At 55.8% G+C, this 24,199-nt stretch overlaps 3 protein-coding genes across 7 annotated transcripts in view; 2 read left to right on the top strand and 1 right to left on the bottom strand.

The window, feature by feature from the left end:
• Positions 1 to 2,615: 2,615 nt before the first annotated feature.
• GIPC1 (GIPC PDZ domain containing family member 1) lies at positions 2,616 to 14,528 on the top strand. 5 transcript variants are annotated; one of them, XM_052642985.1, is made up of 10 exons: positions 2,616 to 2,707; positions 3,273 to 3,327; positions 5,182 to 5,236; positions 6,923 to 7,007; positions 10,590 to 10,910; positions 11,761 to 11,946; positions 12,050 to 12,230; positions 12,996 to 13,108; positions 13,458 to 13,539; positions 13,683 to 14,528. In XM_052642985.1, exons 5-10 carry the CDS (start codon positions 10,623 to 10,625, stop codon positions 13,832 to 13,834), a joined length of 1,002 nt encoding a protein of 333 aa, XP_052498945.1. In that variant the 5' UTR covers positions 2,616 to 2,707; positions 3,273 to 3,327; positions 5,182 to 5,236; positions 6,923 to 7,007; positions 10,590 to 10,622; the 3' UTR covers positions 13,835 to 14,528. The 5 variants fall into 5 exon arrangements, with proteins under 5 accessions (XP_052498945.1, XP_052498946.1, XP_052498944.1 ...); XM_052642986.1 differs by having other exon boundaries at positions 2,627 to 2,707; positions 3,273 to 3,397; XM_052642989.1 differs by lacking the exon at positions 3,273 to 3,327 and having other exon boundaries at positions 2,640 to 2,707.
• Positions 14,529 to 18,367: 3,839 nt separating this feature from the next.
• Positions 18,368 to 21,243, top strand: PTGER1 (prostaglandin E receptor 1). The gene is made up of 2 exons (XM_052642825.1): positions 18,368 to 19,324; positions 20,208 to 21,243. The coding sequence occupies exons 1-2, from the start codon at positions 18,368 to 18,370 to the stop codon at positions 20,472 to 20,474; spliced, it is 1,224 nt and encodes a 407-aa protein (XP_052498785.1). The 3' UTR covers positions 20,475 to 21,243.
• Positions 21,126 to 24,199, bottom strand: part of PKN1 (protein kinase N1) — a 28,603-nt gene continuing 25,529 nt past the window's right edge. Inside the window, exons 16-22 of the mRNA XM_052642824.1 lie at positions 23,309 to 23,485; positions 23,110 to 23,172; positions 22,877 to 22,953; positions 22,541 to 22,683; positions 21,945 to 22,052; positions 21,774 to 21,854; positions 21,126 to 21,393 (exon numbers count right to left, since the gene is read on the bottom strand). Of these exons, the coding sequence (XP_052498784.1) occupies positions 21,190 to 21,393; positions 21,774 to 21,854; positions 21,945 to 22,052; positions 22,541 to 22,683; positions 22,877 to 22,953; positions 23,110 to 23,172; positions 23,309 to 23,485 (853 nt within the window). The 3' untranslated portion in view covers positions 21,126 to 21,189. The remainder of the gene's footprint in view (positions 21,394 to 21,773; positions 21,855 to 21,944; positions 22,053 to 22,540; positions 22,684 to 22,876; positions 22,954 to 23,109; positions 23,173 to 23,308; positions 23,486 to 24,199) is intronic.

The following is a 24,199-nucleotide window of genomic DNA, read 5'->3' on the forward strand; positions in this document are numbered from 1 at the left end:
GGGTAGAGGTAGCATTCAAATCTGAGCTCCTGACAGGGGCATGGGGGACGAATTGAGAGAGAAACACGGACACATATACACTATCACGTGTAAAACAGACAGCCAGTGGGAAGCAGCTGTATCGCACAGGGAACTCAGCTCAGTGCTCTGTGATGACCTCGATGGGTGGGATGGGGGTGAGGGTGGGAGGGAGGCTCAGAGGGAGAGGATATATGTATACTTACGGCTGATTGTTGGACAGCAGAAACCAACACAACATTGTAAAGCAATTATCCTCCAATTAAAAATAAATATTAAAAAAAAATCTGAGCTCCTCGTCAGTTAGGCCTCCCAACCTCTTGAGCTATAAAATCAAGAAGGAAGGAGATACCCAGTGTTGCTCTGTGCCCTTGGGCAACCTGCTCACCCCTCCCTGGGCACTTCCTCATCAGTCAACAGGTGGCTTCAGGTGGATTCTGTTCAGGACACTGTTGTCCCCATGTCTCACATACCGTCTCTCCAGGTGTGTAGAAGGAAGCAGCTCAGATGTCAGGCACAAGCAGCACAGTGGACACAGTCCCACAGAGGGCACTGGCTTAGCCAGAGGCAATCGATAGCTCAGTGGGGGTGGCAGAGGTCAGCAGAACAGGAAGAGAAGGACAATAGCTGTGCCCGCTGCCACAGCAGTTTCAATATTTGCCAGCTGGGTGGGGCTGGCCAGGCAGCCCTCAGCAACAGCCCAGGGCCCACTCTCCCCTTCACTTTACTGCTCTGCAGGCCCTAGCCCAGCTGGAATATGCAGCAGCTCAACCAGGGAACTGCAAAGACTCATTCCATGAGGCTTGAACAGCTGAAGCCCCAGCTGTCTGAGTGGCTGGGTTGTTCCTAGAACAAGGAACTCTCATCTGTCCTGAGAATTGACTCTCCTGGCCTGTTGTTGTTCAGTCACTAAATAGTAGCTGACTCCTTGCAACCCCATGAACTGCAGCATGCCAGGCTTCCCCGTCCTTCACTCTCTCCCAATAGTGAGATAATCAAAATCATGTCCACTGAGTTGGTGATGCCATCTAACCATCTCACGTTCTGTCGCTCCCTTCTCCTCCTGCCCTCAGTCTTCCCCAGCATCAGGGTTTTTTCCAGTGAATCGGCTGTTCGCATCAGGTGGCCAAAGCTGGGGCTTCAGTATCAGTCCTTGCAATGAGTATCCAGGGTTGATTTCCTTTAGAATTGACTGGTTCGATCTCCTTGCTGTTCAATGGACTCTCAAGAGTCTTCTCCAGCACCACAGTTTGAAAACATCACTTATTCGGTGCTCAGCCTTCTTTATGGCCCAACTTTGACATCTCTACATGACAACTGGAAAAACCACAGCTTTGACTATACAGACTTCTGTTGGCAAAGTGATGTCTTCGCTTTTTTTAAATATGCTGTCTAGGTTTGTCCTGGCCTGGGAAGGGTGCATTTGTGTCTTTGTTTCTTGTACCTGCTTCTGCCTAAGAAATCCCAGTTACAAGCCAGACCTGGAGATGGTGAGATTACCTAGTTCTTTCATCCACATATGTATACTGAAACCCTGCTCTGTGCCATTCTCAGGACTGGAGGGTGGGGGACAGAGAGGGAACAGAGATGGAGACAGACTCGTGAATGTCAGCTCCCTGAGGGCTGAGACTTGGGTTGGCTGGGTATCCTTTGTAATCTAGCACATAATATGTGCTCAATAAATATCCACCTGTCAACCAGCAAGCGAACAGACCGTTTTGCCCTTGTCTTTCGTACCACTGCAACCCAAAGATGCTTTGCTAGCTGCTTTGCAAGCTCCTTCGCTATTGCACTCTCCTAAAGTGTGCTGTATCTCTCTGTCCGCCCTCCAAGCCTTTGCATGCCCCGTTCCCTTCACCAAGAGTATATTCATTCAGCTTACTCGTAGACGTATCTGTTGAGATAGGACAGAGCCTGGCACGGAGCAGGAGCGCCTTAAATATTTGATGAGTAAATGAATGAATGAATGCCCTTGTCCATTGTCCATCCAGGACGCCGGACACGCGGGACCCTCCCTATTCATCTCAGTCCCCCGCCCTCCCGCCCAGAATGAATACATCTTTTTATCCGCCCTGAGGGTGGCCGAGCTGAGGCACGGGCAGGCCGAGTGGAGGACTGGATTAGGGACCGCCCTTGGCTCCCTCCGGGTATCCTAAAGGGTTCCCTTTTCTGGACTTTGGAAGTTTGTATCCTTTCCCCCTCCCCACCCCCAAACTCAGTATCGGTCACCTGACTTCCACGACTAGTCCCCCGCCTCTTAGCACCCACAGCACCCCACACGGACACTTAGCCAAGAACACGTGGTCCGGGGGCCCCAGCTTCCCATTGGCCGCTGGCCTCCTTCCTCCCAGAGATTGGCTCGGGCTCGGCCTCGGCTCCCCCTTCCGCCGCCTCGCGGTGGTACAGCCCGCCGCGGCTTAGGCGGGGTGGGAAGGTCCAACGCTCCCCGGCGGGGGAGGTGTCGTGAAGAATCGCGTGAAGCGCAGGGATCCCTCTGGAATGTTTCCTTCGGGTTCCACCCGCAGGGGGGCGGCGTGGAGTGGATTGGCCGCGAGCGCCGGGCGGCCGTTTCTGATTGGCCAGATGCGGGCGCCAGCCCCGCCCCCTGGCGGTGGCTGCGGGAGAGGCCCGGGCCAGAGTTTGCGGAGGGCCGAGCTGCGCGAGCTGGGCGGCGGCTAAGGAGGCTCAGGTGAGTGTACCCGGCAAGGCAGGGGGGAGGGGGTGGTCCATCGCGGCCGCTCGAGGGGACCCCGGAGCAGACCCGCGAGATCACGAACCCGCGGAGATTCGGCCTATCCTGCGGGGTGGGGCCGGCCCCGTGGACGCGGCTGGAGGTCTAGGCTGAGTCGGGCGGAGGGGCGGGACGGGGTGGGGGGAAACGTCCGAGTCCCCTTCCCGGAGGGCCGCCTGCCTTCCCTCTAAGGTCAGGGGTGAACGCCTCCCGGCGCCGGGACGGCATCTCCAGCCGCACCCTAGCCCCCTGCACCTCTGGAGAGTTCCCCTCCCGGTGGGGACAGGCGCAGAGTCGGTATTTCTGACAAGCCCCCGAAGCTGGCCTTGTCCCCGAAGCTGGCCTTGTCCCACTCGTCCAGGGCCTGGCGAGGGGGTGGGGTGCGCCTTGGGAGGATCGAGGTCCCGATTGTAATAATGAAAAAAATCACCGGGGCTAGCATTCATTGAACACTTCCGTGTCAGGTATTTACCATGCGGATCATTGAATCACCCCTCATGGAAGTTGCTGTTACTTCTTTCAGAGGTGAAGCAGCAGACCCAGAGAGGTGGAGTGTCTTGCCTAAGGTCACACAGCGAGTAAGTGGCAGATCTGGGACTCAAACCCATGCTTCAGAGTCCAGAACTGGAATCTCCGCCACTAGACTAGGTATCCAGTGGCTGCAGGGCTCAGGTGTTTCCGACCAGCTCCTCCCACTCCATTCCCTCCAACCAGGCAGCCATCTGGGGCACACCTGCTGGTCTTCGTTTTCACCAGCTGCTCAGACAGCAAGCTGCCCCCGTGTCCCTTTTCCCCAAAGCTGGAAAAGCAAGGCCAGACTACTGGGTCCTAAGAAGAGAGAGACATCTGTGGGAGAGATAGGTGGGTGGTGGGGACCATTGGGGTCCTGTGGCTGCTGGGCCCCTGGGGAGGCCTGGGCCCCGGACAGTAGGCATTCTCCCTGGAAACACCCATGAGCCGGTTTTTCAAGACTGATTCAGAGGCCTCCTGCCCTCCTCTTCCAAGCAATGCACTGCCAAAGAGGGGAGCATGGGCGTGGTGTCCCCTTCCCAGCTTGTGTGAGCTCTCAGGAACCCCCTTCCCATTTCCTGCTCCTCCCATTGCAACTCTGTGTGGCTGTAGGCTTGTTAAGTTCCGGGCCCTCCCCAGTGAAGAGAGGGTAGGGATGCGGGATTCCAGCCAACCTGCTCAGTGCCACTAGCTGAATTGAAGCTCATTTTCTCCATACCTGTGTTCAAGTTTAAGAGGAGACTGGGAGTGTGGTGGGGAGGTGGCAGTTTGAAACGGTACAGTAGGCATGTTCTGAGGCTAGAGGGGCTCGGAGAGTAGTCAGAATGAGGGCATAAGACACATTATTCATTCGTTCTGTACATATTTATTAAGTACCTACTATGTGCCAGGTGGGCTTCCCTGGTGGCTCAGTGGTAAAGAATCCTCCCACTAGTGCAGGAGACACAGGTTTGATCCCTGGGTCGAGAAGATCCCCTGGAGAAGGAAACGGCAACCCACTCCAGTATTCTTGCCTGGAAATCCCATGGACAGAGGAGCCTGGTGGCCATCGCAAGAGTTGGACACAACTTAGCAACTAAACCACCACCACCATCACAGGCCAGGTACTGTTCCTGGCATAGAGGATACAGTAGTGACCACAACAGAAATCCCTGCTTTTGGGCAGCTACCATTCTAATGGGGGGGGGGGGAGGGGTGGGAAACAGGCAACAAACAAGTTGTTAATAACAAGTAAATAAAGAAAACACTTGCAAGAGGTTGATAAATGCTATGAATAAAATATGAGGGAGTGGCATGGTAGAATCTGTAAGAAAGGGGGATCTCGGAGGAGGTAACTTTGGAGCCAAGATCTGAATGACAAAAAGAAGCCAGCTTTGTAAGGATCAGGTAGGGGGCACAGCCAAGGCAAAGGCTCTGAGGCTGGGCCAAGCTTGGCATGGTATGGCTGGGGCAGGAGAGAACCCACAGTGTGATTCTGTGGGGATCTGTGGGTCACATTAAGGAGTTTAGAGCTTTTCTTCTATCACGTGGGAAACTGATGTAAGATTTGAGGCTGGGGAGCAACACAATCTGGTTTATGTTTTAAAATAGAGACATGAAGTTAAATAACAGCCTAAGACTGGAAGACAAGAGTTCTGCCAGAACAGCATGTAATTAAGTCCGTGGGCCTGAGTTGTCTAGACCACAGGGGTGGTTGTAACAGGCAGGGACAAGCTGAGGAGGCTGCTTGGAGGAGGTGGCCAGGAGTAGGCCTTGACAGGCAGAGGGGACTTCCTGGGCAGGGCAAGGGAAGAGGCAGTAATAACAGTGAGAGTAATAATTTTCTTAAATCAAATGTCAGGCAAAGTGCTAATTGAGTTACTTGCATAAACTCTGGATTCCCATAAGCACTCTGAGAGACAGTAATTCTGCCCATTTTTCAGATGAGGAAACTGAAGCGCCATCAAGTGAAGTGACTTGCCCACAGCCACTCAGCTGGTAAGTGACAGCGGTGGGATTTGAACCCAGGCCACTCTGCCTCTTCTGGCCTGGAATACAAATTCATAAACCACCCACTTTCCTTACCACCATTATTTCCCTGTCCTGGTTAAGACATGCAGCCAGCCTGAACCAGGGCATCAAGTGTAGGCAGACTAAGGAAGTTGGGAGTTGGTGAGCAGGATGTAGGGGCCCTAGAAAAAGGAGGGAGTGTGAATCTTGGCAGCTGACTAAAGATGATACAGATAGAAATAGTAGTAATTGTCACCGGCATTTGTGAAACTCTTACTGGAGAAGGAAATGGCAACCCACTCCAGTACTCTTGCCTGGAGAATCCCATGGACAGAGGAGCCTGGCGGGCTACAGTCCACGGGGTCACAAAGAGTCGGACACGACTGAGTGACTTCACTTTCACTTTACTGGGTGCCAGGAACTGTTCCAAACACATGTATGATTTCTTTGGAACTCAGAAAGGTGAAGACATTTGCCCAAGGTTGCACAACTAATAAGTGGCAAATCCAGGTTTAATATTTATGTTCTTTGCATTCTGCTAAGATGTATGGGGAGTGGCAGGAGGGAAGCCAGGGGAGGTGGTGATGTGGGGTTTTTTGTTGTTTTTGGAAGCATCATTAAGGGAGTATAGTGAAATAACTTGACAGAGCAGTACCGGTTTATTCATTCAGAATGTATTTTATTTCTAGTATTTAGAATATGTAAAGAGTTCCCACAGATCAATAAGAAAAAAGACTAGACATTGCAATTAAAAACAAACCATGCAGTTTTAGAGAATTCGCTGGTGGTTCAGTGATTAGGACTCTGCTCATTTGCTGTTAAGGGCCAGAATTCAATCTCTGGTCAGGGAACTAAGATCCCATGAGCCACGTGGCATGGCAAGAAAAAAAGAATGTGGTTTTTAAAAATGGGCAAAGACTTAAGTAGACAGTTTATAAAAGGGCAAATCCAAATGGTTTCAAATGTTTTAAAGGTTGTTTAGTATCACTGATTAGAAGGGGAGTGAAAAACAAAATCTTAGTGTCTTCGTGGTTAGATGAAGCACCTACTTTGTGTCCAGAATTATTCTGGGAAGCAAGGAATAAGGGACCCCAGAGGTAGGACTTATACTGTTGCTGGGGAGACAGGATCCTACTGAGGGCAGATGCTATGGCCCGTGCTTCTTTGTCTCCCCAGAACTGGGCACAGAGGCCAGTGGGCTGGTGACTATTAGGTTCATTAATTCATCCATTCATTAATTCCACAAGTATTTAGTAAGCAGCTGCCCTGTGCCAGGCCTTGTGTTGTCTGAGCTAATAGAGGAATGAGTAAGACAGGCCAAGTTCCCTGCCCTTTTTGGAAAACAGACAATGAACAAGCTAAATGAATGAAGTATGGCTTCCACCTGAAAGAGGTTAAGAGACTGAGTTGTGTGGCTACCAGAGGGCACAGCCAGTGCAAAAGCCCTGAGGTTGAACTTCATCCAGTGTGTTGAAAGAACACAGGAAGGAGGCCCTTGTGTCTGCAGGGAATGAGCAAGGGGGACAGAGGCAGGGGGTGAGGGCATATGGGTGATATGGGCTGGTCATTTGGAGCCCATGGGCCAAGGGGAGGACATTGACTTTTACTCCAAGTGAGGTAGGAGCCCTGGGAGGGGTCGGAGCGAGGACATATGTGGCCTGACATGTTTTACAGGATCACTCTGGCTGCTGTGTTGAGAGACCATTAGGGGCAAGGGCAGAAGCTGGGAGACTCAGAGAAGGCAGCTGCAGTCGTCTAGGTAAGTTGTTTTGTCTTTAAGATTGATTCGTTTATGGTCTCTGTGGGTCTCCTTGCTGCACTGGGGCCTTCTCTAGTTGTGGTGTACAGGCTTCTCATTGCAGTGTTTTCTGTTGTTGTGGACCGTGAGCTCTAGGACACGTGGGCTGCAGCAGTTGTGGCATATGGGCTCAGTAGTTGGGACACATGGGCTGAGTTGCTCCGTGGCATGTGGGATCTTCTGAGCCCAGGGATCAAACCCACGTATCCTGCATTGGCAGGGAACTTCTTTACCGCTGAGCCACCTGAGAAGCTCTAGGTGAGTGTTGATGGGACTGGACCAGGTGATGTTAGAGGAGGTGTTGGAGAACAGATGAATGAATGAAAATGGGTACAGCTCAGGGGCTCTACTGAATCCAGAAAAGCCCTAGGGAACAGGTGATCTGAAAGGAGGGAGCAAGAAGTCCCCCTTACATAGTAAAATATAATTTTTCATAATCTGATCCTTCCCACAACCTGGCCAGGTGGATGGAAGGTCCCCATTTACAGGTCAGACATTTGAGGCCCAGGGAGACTGAATCACAGTGATGAACTTGGGATTGGGAGTCAGACCTGGGGGTTGGGGCCAGTTTCTGTGACTTTGGACATGTAACTTAAACATGAACTCTTTCCTAGTCTATGAAGGCCTATACAGTTGACCTCTATCACTTCTCTTTTTTTTTTTTCTTTTTTAATATTTATTCGTTTGGCTGTACCAGGTCTTAGTTGCAGCACTCAGGATCTCTAGTTTTGGCATGCAAACTCTTAGTTGCAGACTGGGGATCGAACCTGGCCCCCCTGCATTGGGAGCATGAAGTCTTAGCCACTGGACCACCAGGGAAGTCCCCCTTCATCACCTCTTTTACATTCCCTCTTTGTATTCTTCCATTGCTCACTCCGCTCTAGCCACACTGGTCGCTAGCTTAATTGTGAATCTGCTCAGAATCTCCCATGACTGCCATTTCACTCAGATCAAAAGCCCAAGTTTGGCCTCTGGCCCACAGGGCCCTGCACAATCTGCCTGTTACCTCTCTCAGTTCAGTTCAGTTCAGTCGCTCAGTTGTGTCCGACCCTTTGCCACCCCATGGACTGCAGCATGCCAGGCTTCCCTGTCCATCACCAGCTCCCAGAGCTTACTGAAACTCATGTCCATCGAGTTGGTGATGCCATCTAACCATCTCATCCTCTGTTGTCCCTTTTCCCCCTGCCTTCAGTGTTTCTCAGCATCAGGGTCTTTTCCAGTGAGTCAGTTCTTTGCATCAGGTGGCCAAAGTATTGGAGTTTCAGCTTCAGCATCAGTCCTTCCAGTGAATATTCAGGACTGATTCCCTTTAGGGTTGACTGATCAGATCTCCTTGCAGTCCAACGGACTCTCAAGAGTCTTCTCCAACACCACAGTTCAAAAGCATCAATTCTTCGGCACTCAGCTTTCTTTATAGTCCAACTCTCACATCCATACATGACTACTGGAAAAACCATAGCCTTGACGAGACGGGCCTTTGTTGGCAAAGTAATGTCTCTGCTTTTTCCGTCTCTGCCCTCACCTTTTCCCACTGTCCCTCTTAGTTGGGGATCCAACCACACAGGCCTCCTTGCTGATCCTCAGACATGTCAAGTAAATCCCCACTTCAGGGCCTTTGCACTAGCTGTTCTCTGCCTAAATGTTCTTGCCTCATATCCTCCTATGGATATTTGCTCCTGTCTTTCAAGCCTCAGCTTCGCCTCCTCAGAGAGGCAGGTCCTCTGTGAACTTGTCTGTAAAACTTGTCTTATTGTCTTTATAGCAGTCTTAGAAATTATATTGAATATTTACACATTTGTTTGCTCCCTGTACATCTTCTCTGAACTGTATGCTTCTGGACAGCATGGACAGAGCCCCAGCTAGCTAACCTCTGCAGCAACTAGGAGTGAATTCGAAAAATGCAACCCTGGGTCTGGTGCTTTTGCACAGTGAACAAGCTGTGTAACTGCTCATGATGGCCCTACTCAGGGACCTTACTGCTTGTCTTTTTTTTTTTTTTTAATAATTGAAGTTATTTTAATATTTGCAGCATACATTTTGCTCAGTGGTTCAGTAATGTGCTTGAGTTATTCACAGAGATTTTCTCTTACCTTCACAGGTACACTGTTTAGCAAAGTTTTATGAAATTATTAATTACAGCTTTGAATTATTAAATAAAGCTTTTTCTTTTTTACTGCACCACATGCTTGTGGGATCTTAGTTACCCAACCAGGGATTGAACCCATGCTGGGTCTTAACCACTGGACCACCAGGGAGTTCCCTAATTAAAGCTTTTAAAAACATATATACACATACACATGCATGTATCCACTTAAACACATACACCCATGGTGTATGTGTGTGTGTATATATATACACACACACGCACACACACATACATATGTATGTGTATTTGTAAACTCTTAGAATTTATCCATATAAGATTGTTTTCTTCACCCATTAACCCTTCATCACATGCTCCTTATTTACTCTGGGTAAGGAAATGTGGGACCTTGCTTATCTTATTGAAGGCAATATCTACAATGGTGCATGGAATATAGTTAGTGCCCAAAACATATTTGTTTGAAGGGAGGGAGGGAGGGAGGAAGAGAGGTAGAAAAATAGAGTGGAAGGAGAGGATAGAAAAAAAAGTGTATCAGTCAGGATAGGTTTTGCTGCAGTAACAAACATCCCCCAGAATCTTAGCAGTTATACTCCACAGTGGTTTATTTTTTGTTCCTGCTACACGTCCATTGCAGCTTAGCAGGGGGGTTTCATTCATTGTAGTCACTCAGAGCCTGGCCTGATGGGGCTGCCACCACATCAAATGTGGCTGGTGATCCTACCGGGAAAATTAGATCTGTGGAGGTTCTTGCTCCAGTAATTAAATGCTTCAGCCCAGAAATGTCACGTGTCACTTCCTCTCACAACTCATTGTCCAGAACTGGTCATATGCTTACCCAGTCATAAAGAGGCCAGGAATGCCGTCTGCTTACATACTTTGAAAGGGAAGAGTCAGAAATTTTTTGTGCACAGCACTAATGATTGCAACCAATAGAAAAATAGAGAAACGTAGGCCATGAGCCTCCATTTTCTCATCTATTAAACGGGCATAATCACATATTATGGTACATCATGTAATCACATCAGGACAATAATATGGTCCCCATGATATGATGTGAGGATAAAGTAAGATCACAGAGCAGTTAGCAGTTATGGTAAATATTGACTGATATTATTATATCCGTACAGGTGTGTAAGTGCTAGGACCAGGTTTTTTTTTTTTAAGTGAATCAGTGTTTATTAGGAGGAAAAAGAGTGTGAATAGACACACATGAGGGACTTAGAGAGAGTGTCATGCCCTCGTGGTAGTTTGAATCACTTATATGAGGCATTTTTCCCAGGTTCCCTTTGGCCAGTCATCTGGCTGGGTGATTGCCTGACTCTGAGCTGGGACCTGATTTTGAACTGAGGCCTGTTCTCTGAATAATTTCATTGGGCCTGTAGGGGCAAGGCGGCCTGAGGCTACAACGCAGACCCTGAGCACCTTTTCCTGTCCTGCAGATTTCCTGGGCGCGCCCCCTCTTCTCACTGCTCATGCCACTAGGACTGGGGCGGCGGAAAAAGGCGCCACCTCTGGTGGAAAATGAGGAGGCTGAGCCAGGCCGTGGTGGGCTGGGCGTGGGGGAGCCGGGGCCCCTGGGCGGAGGTGGGGCGGGGGGCCCCCAAATGGGCTTGCCCCCCCCTCCCCCCGCCCTGCGTCCCCGCCTCGTGTTCCACACCCAGCTGGCCCATGGCAGTCCCACTGGCCGCATCGAGGGATTCACCAACGTCAAGGAGCTGTATGGCAAGATTGCCGAGGCCTTCCGACTGCCAGCTGCCGAGGTACCCACTGGGGAGCTGGGCACCGGGGTTCCCTAATGGTGACCTAGAGAGAGGCTGGAGCGTGCATCCTGTTTGTGAGCTATGGCTCAGGTGCTGAAGCTGCAAATACTGAGGCTTTACCCCAGTGAATTATGGGGAACTGGAGGCAGGGCCGAATGCTGAGTTTCATCAGGCACTAGGAGGCCTGTGCCCCAGTGGATTATGGGGGCTGGTGGCCACAGCTGGATACTGAGTTCCAGTCAGGCATGTATTAGGAGACCTGCAGCCCAGTGTATTGTGGGTAACTGGAGACCAGGACTGGGTGCTGAGTTCCTGTCAGCACTGGGAGGCCTCAGCCCCAGTGGATTGTGGGAATGGACAGCCAGGGCTGGATGCTATATTCCCATCTTACATTGAGGGGTTTGTAGCCCAGGGGATTGTGGGAGCTGGAGGTCAGATGCAAGATTCACCCCACTGTGATTCATTGGGAGGTCCAACCCTAAGGATTTCAGGGGCCAAAGGAATGGAGGAAGCAAGGAGGGTGACAGTGGGATCTTGCAGGAAATAGATGCAGGGGTCTCAGTAGGCAAGATGGGTATCTGTGCCCCTTCATTCATTCCAAAAGCATTTTCTGATCACCACTGCATGCCAGGCTCTATGCCCTGGAACCAGTAGGGAGTTTTTTCCTAGGACAGAAACCCAGCCCTAGCAGAGCTGACATCCTAGTGGGGGCCTTGACCGAGCTCTAGGCTGGTCAAGCACTGGGGGCATACCTCCAGGCCCTTCCCAGTGTTCCTTCCTTCCCCCTCAGGTAGCAGTTGGCAAAGGGCATGGGAGAGAGGTGAGGGTTGAATGTCTCCCACTCCTGCAGGTGATGTTCTGCACCCTCAACACCCACAAAGTGGACATGGACAAGCTCCTGGGGGGGCAGATCGGGCTGGAGGACTTCATCTTTGCCCACATCAAGGGGCAGCGCAAGGAAGTGGAGGTGTTCAAGTCGGAGGAGGCGTTGGGGCTTACCATCACAGACAATGGGGCTGGCTATGCCTTCATCAAGGTACCTGGGGGTGGGGCACCCAGAGTCTGGAGGGTGAGGCCTAGCCTATGATGGTAGAACCCAAGGGTGGAGCCACACGAGCTGACAGCTCCTTTCCCCACAGCGCATTAAGGAGGGCAGTGTGATTGACCACATCCAGCTCATCAGTGTGGGTGACATGATCGAGGCAATCAACGGACAGAGCCTGCTGGGCTGCCGGCACTACGAGGTGGCCCGGCTGCTCAAGGAGCTACCCCGAGGCCGCACCTTCACACTGAAGCTCACAGAGCCTCGAAAAGCCTTTGGTGAGGGGCTGCCGCCTATCCCCGCCCCATGCCAGCAGCCACCACCCTCCCAGCCCCCACCTCCCGCCTGCAGTACCAAAGGCTACCAGCAGGTGGTGCCCAAGCCCAGCTGGTGGTAACGGGGTGGGAAAGGAGGTGGGGCAGCCCCACCCTTCTGCTGGGAGAGGGTGTTGGCTCTCTGCCCAGCTCAGGTGGAGGATGGAGGCAAGGAGGAAGTTGCCCCCACACTCAGCTTCCAGGAGCCATTAGCCTAGCCAAGCGCCCCCAACCTGGCCAACCCCCTAGCCCCAAGAAGCCAGGCTTGGCTGCCCTGTGCCAGGCCCCCTACTTTTTTGTCCAGCTTCATTAACTCCCCGGAATGGGCTCAAGGTCCCTGGCGTGGGGGAGGGGGACTCTAAAACACTTCCCCAGGCAGATCGGGTTGGTCTGCTGCCCAGCAGCTAAACCCCCTTGGCCTTGGGGAAAGTAGCTAGAGACCCAGGACCCATCCCCTTCCTGTCCCTCCTGCCCTGGGGACAGGAGTGGTCCCCTCCAGCCTCCCAGCCCTTTTCCAATCCTAGCCCCTGGCTGTGCCTCCTACACCCCGCCAAGCCAGAGTCAGGAGACCTGCCCTCCTGGGGTCACCTCCACCCCCAGTGCCCCCAAAGCCTACAGAAGCTTGGAGAAGGTGGAGGGTGGTCTGAGGCCGGGATGTCTGGGTTTCTGCCCAGAACATGCTGGAACTGGGCTTCTCCAGTCCTCACCCCTTCCCCCTATCTCCCACAGACATGATCAGTGTGCGTTCAGGGGGTGGCCGCCCTGGCTCCGGTCCCCAGCTGGGTACCGGCCGAGGGACCCTCCGGCTCCGATCCCGGGGTCCAGCCACAGTAGAGGATCTGGTGAGTGTACCAGCTGAGCCTAAGTCCCTCCCCGCTCCACCCCCCACCACCACTTTCCTGTGAAATTCATAGGTGGCAGCATCACTCTTAGCTGAGGGCCTCTGGGCACTGGATGTCCATCCACCTCTGCCACCTCCCAGCTCTGGGACCTTCCTTAGGCAAGTGGACCTCAGTTTCCTAATCTGTGAAATGGGGCTAATAATACTGCCACTTTTGGGGTTGTCATGAGGAAGAACTGTAGGTTTCTATACCAAAAGTGGTGTAAAAAAAAAAATCGCACCCACCATTCAGTATAATTACAGGTATATTCACATTATTATAATGTCGTCTTCCCTCTTCCCGCCCCCAGCCTTCAGCCTTTGAGGAGAAGGCCATTGAGAAGGTGGATGACCTGTTGGAGAGTTACATGGGCATCAGGGACACAGAGCTGGGTAAGTGAGGAGGGGGTCATCAGGGTCTGGGGATGAGTGGGAGTGTGGGAGAAAGGGGCTTGTAGGTCCTGTGGGGCCAAGTCTACCCTGAGCCCCTCTATCATCTGTGCCTCCATTCTGCTCCCCTGTCCTTCCCCCTCCAGCGGCCACCATGGTGGAGCTTGGAAAGGACAAAAGGAACCCGGACGAGCTGGCTGAGGCCCTGGATGAACGGCTGGGTGACTTCGCCTTCCCGGATGAGTTTGTCTTTGACGTCTGGGGGGCCATCGGGGACGCCAAGGTTGGCCGCTACTAGGCCTTCCGCTGGACCTCGAGATGACTTGGGCCAGGCCCGGTGGGAGCCTCTGGGGCGGAGACACCGTAGCCTGGACCCCAGTGTCTGGCTCTGGCCCAGCTCAGTAGCCTGGAGATGATGCAGAGCGGAGGTGGGGCTGGGCCTCTGCCCCTCCTCCAATCGGTACCACCCCCTCGCCAGTTCCCAGCCTGGCTGGGGCGCCCAGCCCCCCGCCCCCGCCCTCCCCCCCACCTACCTCAGCCAGGGTCAGGCACAGCGGTGGAGAGGGACCAGCCAGATTGGGTGGCCACCCCCACCTCCCTGCCCCCAATACTTTCCGCCTCAGCTGCCAAACTGGTCCCTCCTATCTCCCTGGGGCCTCGGGTTCTGTTTGGGGGTCGTGACCTCCCTAGTTTCCTGATGCAGGGAATGCAGGAGGGGGGTGTGTCCCCCCCCTCAGCAAATGCAATAATGCCCTCCTCTTCCACCACCACCCCCCCATCTCCCCAGAGGAGCCCCCTCACTGTGGAGTCTGTTACCTCCGCATTTGAAACACTAGTCTGCTGTGAAACCCCCCCAAACTCCCTCCCTCCCCAGCCCCGCTCATGTCTCCCTCAGCTCAGCCCCAGACCAAAGGGGCAGGAGGGAGGGATGATGGTGGTGGGCTTTTGTACCTGAATTTGCTGTCTGGAACATAAAGAATCTATCTGCTGTGGGATCTGTGTGTTGGCTTCGGGGTGGGAGAGGAGGGTGGGTCAGGGCTGGGAAAGAATGTTGCAGCTGAAATCCATCCTCTTCGGGCTCCAAATTGAATTAAGAGCTGGCCCCAGCCACCCGCCCCCTCCCACCCGGTCTGCCTGATGAGGCTCTTGGCTGCAAGCCACCAGGCTTCCAGGCAAGGCCGGAGCTTCTTCGCCTACTCAGGGTGCAAATCTTGCTCCCTTTCGAACAAAGCTTCCCGCCACCCTCTGGCCTGATGTGAACAGTGGGCAAGAGGCAGTGGGCCCTTGTCTGTTCCGACCCAGTGGCCCGGAGAGCCCCCAGGCCAGAAAGTGAAAGCGTTACTCGCTCAGTCCTGTCTGACTCGTTGTGACCCCGTGGACTGTATAGCCTGCCAGGCTCTTCTGCCCATGGAATTCCCCAGGCAGGGATACTGGAGTGGGTTGTTGACCCAGGGATCGAACCCCAGTCTTCTGCATTGTAGGCAGATTCTTTGCTGTCTGGGCCAGAAGGCATGGACAAAGAAAGATGGGGTGGACTTCAGATGGGGTCTCGGCCTGCCCCAGTCCGTGCTGATAGGGAGGAACCCACCCCAAGGCTCAGCGTTTTTGGGGGAGCAGTCACGATGCACCCTCACCCACCCATGCCCCCTGCTCCGCCCAGGCTGACTCTGGATGTGTGGGGTCTGCCAGCGTCCAGGGCACACCGTACTTCTGTGCTGGATGTAATAAACCTGGAGTGCTTGTTTTGACAACCCACTTCATCCTTGAGGATTGAGGGGGAACGAGGGCAGGAGTGGGTGGGACCCTCGCCAGACCTGGAGGGAAGAGCAAGGATTGAAGCAAGGGGAACCCAGCCAGAGGTCCCCACAGGAATGTCTGGGGGCAAGCTGAGAGGCAAGGTGTGAGCCTGCCTGCTCCCCATTTCCAACATGCAGGTAGTGGGTCCTGGGAGAGGGGCGCAGGGACGGGTTACTCCAGGATTCCCTGGGCACCTGTGCACACTTCGTGTGTCTGTGTTAATCGCTCAGGTTGTGAAGGGGTGAGGCCATGAGTCTGGGTGTTGAGAGGGGTAGGACTGTCTCTCTCAGTGGTGGTTTGTGACTGTGTTGAGGGAATAAGGTTGTGACAGCTGTCTGCATTCCAGGGTGCTTGTAACTGGCGGGGCTTCTGTGTGGAGTGTGGCTGTGTGATTGCATCTTGGGGTGTCCAGTGCCGTAAGCAGGTTTCTCTGGGTGTTGCTGTTACTAGGGGTGTGACAGGCTAGATCTTGGAGTATCTAGGGGGTTACCACTCCTTATGTCTCAGGCATATGCAGTGTGTACCTGTGGGGCCTGTCTTGGACTGTTAGGGGGCATCTCCGGGTGATTTGGGGTGTGGCTGGGGGGCTCTGTCAGTGTTAGCGGTTGTGTTCACTGCTCAAGGTGCTGGGTCAGACTGTTTGATGGCACTAAAGAGTGATGGACGTCCCAGGTGGCTCAGTAAAGAATCCACCTCCAGTATAGGAGAGGGGGGTTCGATCCCTGAGTCCGGAAGATGCCATGGAGAAAGAAATGGCAACCCACTCCAGTATTCTTGCCTGGGAAATCCCATGGACAGAGGAGCCCAGCGGGCTACAGTCCATGGGGTTGCAAAAGAGTCAGACACAACTTAGTGACTCAGGAACAAGGGGTGTGATGGTCCCTTTCTCAGGGGCCTGTATTTCAGGCTGTTGGAGTCTGTAACTATGGGTGTGTCTGGTGTTGGTGACACTGTCTCAGGTGACAGTGGCTGACGCCAAGGGTCTGAGGAATGTGGCTGCTGCTGGGCTGGAAACAGGCCATGATGGTGGCGGGGTCTTGGAATGTTAAGGGATACAATTGTGTATGTTTGGGTGTGAGACCGTGTGTGTGTGTGCGTGCGTCTGCGTGCGCGTGCACGCACACATGCGCCCCTGAGGGATGTGATTCTACTTCTTGGGGCAGGAAGTGAGGATGCAGCTGTGTGCCCACAGGTGTGGCTGTGTGTGACTTGGGACCATGTCCTAAAGCAGGATCTAGGAGACGGCCTACCGGTCACCACACCTCCTGGTCCCCCTGCCCCCGCTTCAGCCTCCTCCTCCCTCTCCCTTCCTGGGGGATGACTGGCTGCACGCCTGGGCTTTAAGCCCCTGTGTAAATAATGGGCGGATCTCCTAGGCTGGCTGGACCTGATCCAAGCTGGTCCACCCAAGGCTCTGCCCACCACCACCCACCCAGCATCCAGGAAGGCTCTGGCAGGGCAAGGGGCTACTGCTGGCCCCACTCAGGACTTGCTTTCCCACCTCGCAGCCCTGCTGGGGGTAGCGGCAGCCCCCCTAAGCCGCCCCCGCCTGCCCTGGGCGACACTCACATTTTCCAGTGTTTAGATTTTATCCGCTTTATTAATGAGGCAGGCAAGAGGCCCACGCCTGGGGGGCGGGGAAGGGGGCTGCTCCCGTCCCACCAGGGGAAGAGGGTCACGGGGCAGGGAGGACAGGCCAACTTCCTGGAGGCCCCCACTTCCTCAGGAGGGGAGCTAAGGTCTGGGAGTGGTCCCTAACCATTGCCAGGAGTGTGTGTGGGGGGGTGGTCCCTGCCAACCCAGGTCCCCCGAAGGCATACACCGAGTGGAACGGCCCCTGGAGGCTGGAGTGGGCAGCGGGAGGAGGCAGGGAGCGGAGGAGCCGCCCCGGGAGGGAGGGAGAGGGGAGGGAGCGGCCTGCCGGAGAGCTCGGGCGCAGCAGGCTGGGGTGCAGCTGGGCAGCGGAGCAGCGGGGCAGCAGGGGCCAAACGGCAGGCAATGGGGACCCTGCATCCGAGGCAGCACCAGGTAAGAAGGCTTGGGCCCAAAGACCGTCAGTGGGGGAGGCAGGCATGGAAGGATGCGGCTCCCCAAGCCTGTGCTTCCTGTGTTGACTCTCAGCCTGTCTGTCTGTCCCAGTTGATCTTATCCTCTGTCCAGCCTCTCCAGAAGACCTAGCAGTTCTGCCCTCTCAGCCCTCAGCAGGGGGTATCAAGGAATGGATGGTGATGGGTCAGCCTTGAGGCCTCTGGGGCAGGGAGCAGGCAGCCAGCAGGAGGAAGCTGGGCATCCAGGGGGTGGCAGCAGTGGTCAGAGGTAGGGCCTGGGTGGGAGACAGCAGGGGAGCTTGGAGATGGGAGTGTGGGGCGCAGGGCTGGGGCTCTGAGGACCCGCGAGAGGTGCCGAAGGGGCAGGTCTGTGGGCACAGAGGTGGGGCCTTGAGGACAGAAATGGAGTGATGGGGACAAAGATGGGGGCTGAGGGGACAGGGATATGGCCCGGGGAAAGTGTGGGGGGAAGCGATGTGCCCATGGTGGGAGAGGTGGGCTGTGAGCATGTAGGGTGGGGCCAGAGTAAAGGGTGATGGTTAGAGATGGGGCAATGAGGTCAGGTGGGCCCCTGGGATCAGAAATGGGTTAATGGTTATCAGAGAGGGCTGGGGGCCCAGGAATTTGTGGTGGTGTCAAAATGGAAGGTGGGTGTCAGGTGGGTGGGGAAGGCTCAGAAGTGGGGTTGGAGACAGGTGAATTGAAGCCAGGTGACCCCTGATGATCAGAGAAGGGGTGCAGTGTGGGCCGACTGGGGCCGGGAGTGAGAGATCGGGCGATTGGGGGCAGCGGGGGAGAACTAAATCAGGCGTGGGGCAGCCAGAGGCATTTAGAGTTGCCATGGGTACAGGGTCCCTAAGAGAACTCTTAGGAAGTCAAATGGGTCGGGATGATCTGGGAGGGGAAAACCAGCTGGTCCAGGCCAACCCGGCGGAACTTCACCTGCCCCTCCTCTCCTCTTCCCAGCCCCACCCCCAGCACCTGACATGAGCCCCTGCGGGCCCCTCAACCTGAGCCTGGCGGGCGAGGCGACCACCTGCACGGCACCCGGGGCCCCCAACACGTCCGCCGGACCACCGTTGGGCCTGGCGGGCGCATCGCCCGCGCTGCCCATCTTCTCCATGACGCTGGGCGCTGTGTCCAACGTGCTGGCACTGGGGCTTCTGGCGCAGGCCGCGGGCCGCCTGCGGCGCCGTCGCTCAGCAGCCACTTTCCTGCTGTTCGTCGCCAGCCTGCTGGCCACCGACCTGGCGGGCCACGTGATCCCCGGGGCGCTGGTGCTGCGCCTGTACGCGGCGGGGCGCGCGCCTGCCGGCGGCGCCTGCCACTTCCTGGGCGGCTGCATGGTCTTCTTCGGCCTGTGCCCGCTGCTGCTGGGCTGCGGCATGGCCGTGGAGCGCTGGGTGGGCGTCACGCGGCCGCTGTTGCACGCAGCCCGCGTCTCGGTGGCCCGTGCGCGGCTGGCTCTGGCAGCGCTGGCCGCCGTGGCCTTGGCCGTGGCTCTGCTGCCGCTGGCGCGCGTAGGCCGCTATGAGCTGCAGTACCCCGGCACGTGGTGCTTCATCGGGCTGGGCCCGGCGGGAGGCTGGCGCCAGGCGCTGCTCGCCGGCCTCTTCGCGGGCCTTGGCTTGGCTTCGTTGCTCGCCGCGCTCCTGTGCAACACGCTCAGCGGCCTGGCCCTGCTGCGCGCCCGTTGGCGGCGCCGCCGCTCTCGACGGCAGTTCCCAGCCGGAGGAGGCCCCGACAGCCGCCGTCACTGGGGAGGGCGCGGACCCCGCTCGGCCTCCGCTTCGTCCGCCTCGTCCGTTGCTTCGGCCTCCGCCGCCCCGGGCGGCGCTCCGGGCCGTGGCTCCTCGCGCAGAGCCCGCGCACACGACGTGGAGATGGTGGGCCAGCTCGTAGGCATCATGGTGGTGTCGTGTATCTGCTGGAGTCCCTTGCTGGTGAGAGGCGCACAGATCCACTCCAACCCTGCTCCTTCCCACGCTTTTCCGTCCCAAGTCCTTTCTCCCCGACCCAACTAGGACTCTGCCCTCTTGCCCCCACCTGCCAGAGTCCACCCTTCGCTCTCTCCCTCTGACAGTTCCCTCTTTCCGGGCCCCTTGTCTTACTCCTTCCTGGGCTCTGTACAGGTCACCGGGTCCAGGCAAGCCTCCCCTTCCAAGCCCACCCTCCTAAGTGCCTTCACTCCCTAGCTCCCTTCTAGCATCACCACCTCTTTCCTTTGTTTCCCTGTAATTTTATTTTTGGCTGTGCTGGGTGTTAGTTGCTTCTCGGGCTTTTCCTCTCGTCCTGGTGCGCAGGCTTCTCTTTTGCCCACTGTCTTTTTGTCCAGTGCGGGCTCTAGGATGCATAGTCTTCAGTAGTAGAGGCATGTGGGCTCAACAGTTGCAGCTTCCAGGCTCCAGAGCACAGGCTCAGCAGCTGTGGTGCTCTGGCTCAGCCTCCCAGCTGGCATGTGGGAAATCTTTCCAGACCAGGGATCAAACCTGCGTTTCCTGCACTGGCAAGCAGATTCTTTACCACTGAGGCACCAGGGAAGCCTTTTCTTCCATCCTCTGTCCTTTGGGATATCTGGGGCTTCTTTCTCGCCTGAGCGCACACCCAATGAATGCCTTTGCTTCTGCCATCCTCTGTAAGGTCCCGCTTCCCGCCCCACCCCCCATCCACAGCTCCTTCCCAATTAAGACTCGCACTTACTTCTACATTGCGTCCCTCCTCACAGCCCCCTTACTTCCCAGGCACGCTCCCACCCATCCCAACCCTACCCTTCCCTAGACCCCTTTTCTTACACCGCCCCACTGCTCACACCACCTTTTCCTGCAGGTGGTGGTGGTGCTGGCTGTCGCAGGCTGGGGTTCCAGCTCCCTGCAGCGGCCGCTGTTTTTGGCCGTGCGCCTCGCCTCGTGGAACCAGATTCTGGACCCCTGGGTGTACATCTTGCTGCGCCAAGCAGTGCTTCGCCAACTGCTTCGCCTGCTGCCTTCAAGGGCAGGCGCCAAGGGCAGCCATGGAGGGCTGGGCCTAACCAGGAGCACTTGGGAGGCCAGCTCGCTGCGCAGTTCTCGGCACAGTGGCCTCAGTTCCTTTTAGGCACATCCGGCGTCTAAGCCAGACCACCCGGGACCGGCCTCAGGTCCGCAGCGCAGAGACTTCGGGGAATGGAATCTTTTTGCGGACAAGCCCAGGGCGGTGGGTCCTGTCCGGGCTGCAGCACCCTGGTAGCCTCGCGGAGGCGGCAGAGGCTGTGTACGCCTCCGGGGTGTGCAGTTCTTGAACTTGCCACGCGGGGGCATAGAGACGCAGAGCGGGAGTCGCGGGAGCATGCGCAAAACGCCATGGTCGCAGTCCTGGGGCGCTCCGCTGGGAGCAGAGCAAGAGGGTCTGGGGACGCTAGTCGCCCCTGCCGCCATCAGGAGTGACTCGCACAACCATTCGCTCATCGTGGCCCTGAGCTCCCCCAACACAACCCCAAGTCCCTACCCACAAGCCACGCCCCATCGCGGGCCTCTACACAACTCTGAACCCTCTCCCATTGCAGCCCACCTAGGCTCTCCACCAGTCACAGGCCTGAGTCTCCACCATCCCTTGGCCCCTCTTCATATGACCCCCGACCAGGGCATCTCCCCATCACTCCTACACCCCAGTCACCCATTGCTTCCCTTCCCAACTCTTCCCACCTCCAAGCACTCCTCCCCGCCCCCATCATCACTGTGCGCAGAAAGAAAACAGGATGCATGGATGGGGCAAACCCCAAAGGCCTTTTTAAAAACTAACAGCTCGGTGAGGGCAGGGGCAGGGGAGGGGGCTAGCAGCTCCCGGCCACAAAGTCGAAGTCCCGGAAGGCCGCCTGTTCCGTGGCCGTGAGGGGCCGTGCGTCGCGGGGTGGGCTCAGCGTGGGGGCCTCCCCTGTGAATTCCTCGTCGAAGTTGCTGACATCAGTGCGGCCGGCCAGCGTGGGTACGAAAGGCGGCGGCAGGCGCCGGGCCAGCAGGGCATCCCAGCCCAGGGTCTGCAGGGCGAGGAGAGGGAGAGGTCACCAGGGGAGGCACTGGGCAGACCACAGGAGGGTCTGCTCCTTACGACCTGAGTCTGGTTTTTTGAGAATCAACATAGAGTCACACAACAGAGGTAGGGGTGGGGGGGCATCCTGGGGGCTCAGGAAGGGTTACAGTATGAGTGTATGGGGAGGGGGGGCGGCTGGGCTCATACACAGAGCAGCGCTCCCCAACAGGCCAGCCTGCAGTTAACTTGGGTGGGTGTAGGAAGGTCAGTGGGGGTAAATGTGAGGAAGCAAAGGCAGGTGGGTGTTGAGGGGAGGTAACAACGTTGGAAGTGAAGCCACTAGGTCTTGGGCATGGGGGAATGGGTCCTGGGGATGGGAGACTTCACCCTGAAGAAAGGCTGTTTTTTCACATCCTCAGCGTCCCTCTCACTGGATCCCAACCTGCGCTCTGGATTCCTCCGCAGCAGCTGGGTGGAGGGAGTTCCGTGTCAGTGTTCCCCTTCCCAGCCCCAGGGTCACTTCCCCTGGCTCACCCCGAGTTGGGCAGGGGTCCTTACCCTGCGCATGATGCCAATGGCTTCAGCTGACAGGAAGCGGGGGTAGCGAACCTCGTCGTTGACGATGCTGTCAAATACCTCCTCCTCGTCATCCCCTGGGAATGGGGACTGGGACAAGGAGAGCTTGGATGAATTAGGCCCCTCTGACCATACTGCACCTGGTTCCATTCACCCAGGGCTCCAGCTGTACTTTGACACAGCTCACTTGGGAAGGGAAGGACCCCAATTTACAGATGCAGAAACTGAGGCCAAGGAGGCAGAGCTACCTGTCCTCAATCAGACAGCCCACAGTGGAGGGTGAATCTGACAACCTCCCCCTACTGGCTCCCCTACTGGATTAGCGGCAAAGAACCCGCCTGCCAATGCAGGAGACGCGGGTTTGATCTCTGGGTCAGAAGATTCCCTGGAGAAGGAAATGGCAACCCACTCCTGTGTCCTTGCCTAGAAAATCCCATGGGCAGAGGAACTTGGCAGGCTACAGTCCACAGTGTCACAAAGAGTTGGGCATGACTTAGTGATTAAACAACCCTCCCACCTCACCAGCACACACGCAGGGTTACCAGGGACAGGCAGGGTGGAGCCGCCTGGGATCTTACCTCACCAACCAGCATCTCATAGAGCAACACGCCCAGTCCCCACCAGTCCACAGCCCGAGTGTACGACGTGTCCGTCAGCACCTCAGGCGCCAGGAACTCTGGGGTCCCACAGAAAGTGCTGGTCCGGTCCCCATAGCCCATCCCTGGGGGATCGGCAAGGCCACATAAGGTTATGGGGGAAGTCACAGCTCTAGCCCAGCCCAGCATGGGGTGGTCTAGACAGCCAGCCCTAAGAACCCGGCAGGGGTAAGCCAGGTGGGGCTGGGGGACTCCATTACCTCCCCTCTCTGTCTGAACCCCAGAAGTCAGCCCCGCAGATCTGAACCGCCCCCTCACCCTCCTTGCAGAGACCAAAGTCTGCAATCTTGACATAGCCCTCGGTGTCCAGAAGCAAATTGTCCAGCTTCAGGTCCCTGTGAGAGGGGGTGGAAGAATGTAAGGAGGGATGAGTGGGATGTGGGTTCTGCCTGAAGCCTGAGGGCCCGCCAGTGGGCAGAGCGGGTGTGTGCATGTATGCACGAGCCCACAGGCGTGAACGCGCATGCGCACACACACACAAGCACACACACCTGTAGACAATCTTGTGTTCGTGGAGAAACTGCAGCCCCAGCACCACACAGGCCGAATAAAAGCTGCAGAGAGAGGCTGGTATGAGGGAGCCGGGTCTCCAGGCAAGGTAGGAGGGTCACAGAAGACTCCCACATCATCAACCCCCCCGCAGTCCCCCGCAACTCCAGGAGGTGTGGGGAGGCAGGGTGCCAGGCTCACACAGCACGGGGCTCCGAGAACACATCACTGTGGATGTGCAGCATCAGATCCCCGCCAGCCGAGTACTCCATCACGAAGCATACATGCTCCGGTGTCTGGAAACAGCCAAACAGGTTCACCAGAAAGGGGTGTCCCGCGTTGGTCACAGCTGCCAAGATCCGCTTCTCACACATCAGGCTGGGCAGGGCAGGGGGGAGGGGGGGGCGTGGTCAGAGAAAGCAGCAGCTCACTACCCCTGACTCCCGTCCTTCCCCAGTCTTCAATCATCAGATGTTTGCTCAAGGGCCTTGAATGGCTGTGCACACTTGGGCAAGTTGCTTAATGCGTCTGAACCTGCTCAAGAGGCACCCAGAATCCATGCATTGTCCTAGTAACAGTCCCTGACTTCCTTTTGGGAAACCACCAGGGGAACTGTTACTTCCCTTCAGAGCACCCCATCTCCCAGGCCAGGAATTGGTTCATGAATGGGCAAGCCAAGCCAATGGATTCAAACTCAAGATTTCTGCTGGATAAATAAGGGAGAAGGGCCAAAGCTGGCAGATGAGCCTTAAAGTGCTAAAGTAGGAGATATCTCTGACCCTATGAGAGGAGTACAAGCAAAGACCACACAGATAAAAGCAGAAGTGAGAGACGTCAACTCAGCACCTGGATACAGCCATGCCTGAAGGTAGTCCACCCCTGGACTTTCCTGATCCAGAGCAATAAATTCTTCTATTTGCTTAAGCCTATTTAAGTTGGATTCCTGGTTAATAAAAGGATGTCAAGAGGATGAGGACTATCTCAATGCCTCTACTGGGCTCTGCAGAATGATTTAGAGGCATCCTCCCATTCAATCCACCCAGCAACCCTGCAAGGAAGGCTTACTCCCCTTTTATAGATGGGGAGGCTGAG

The sequence above is a fragment of the Budorcas taxicolor genome, chromosome 7 (genome assembly GCF_023091745.1).
Source record: "Budorcas taxicolor isolate Tak-1 chromosome 7, Takin1.1, whole genome shotgun sequence".
NCBI classification, from domain to species: Eukaryota; Metazoa; Chordata; class Mammalia; order Artiodactyla; family Bovidae; genus Budorcas; species Budorcas taxicolor.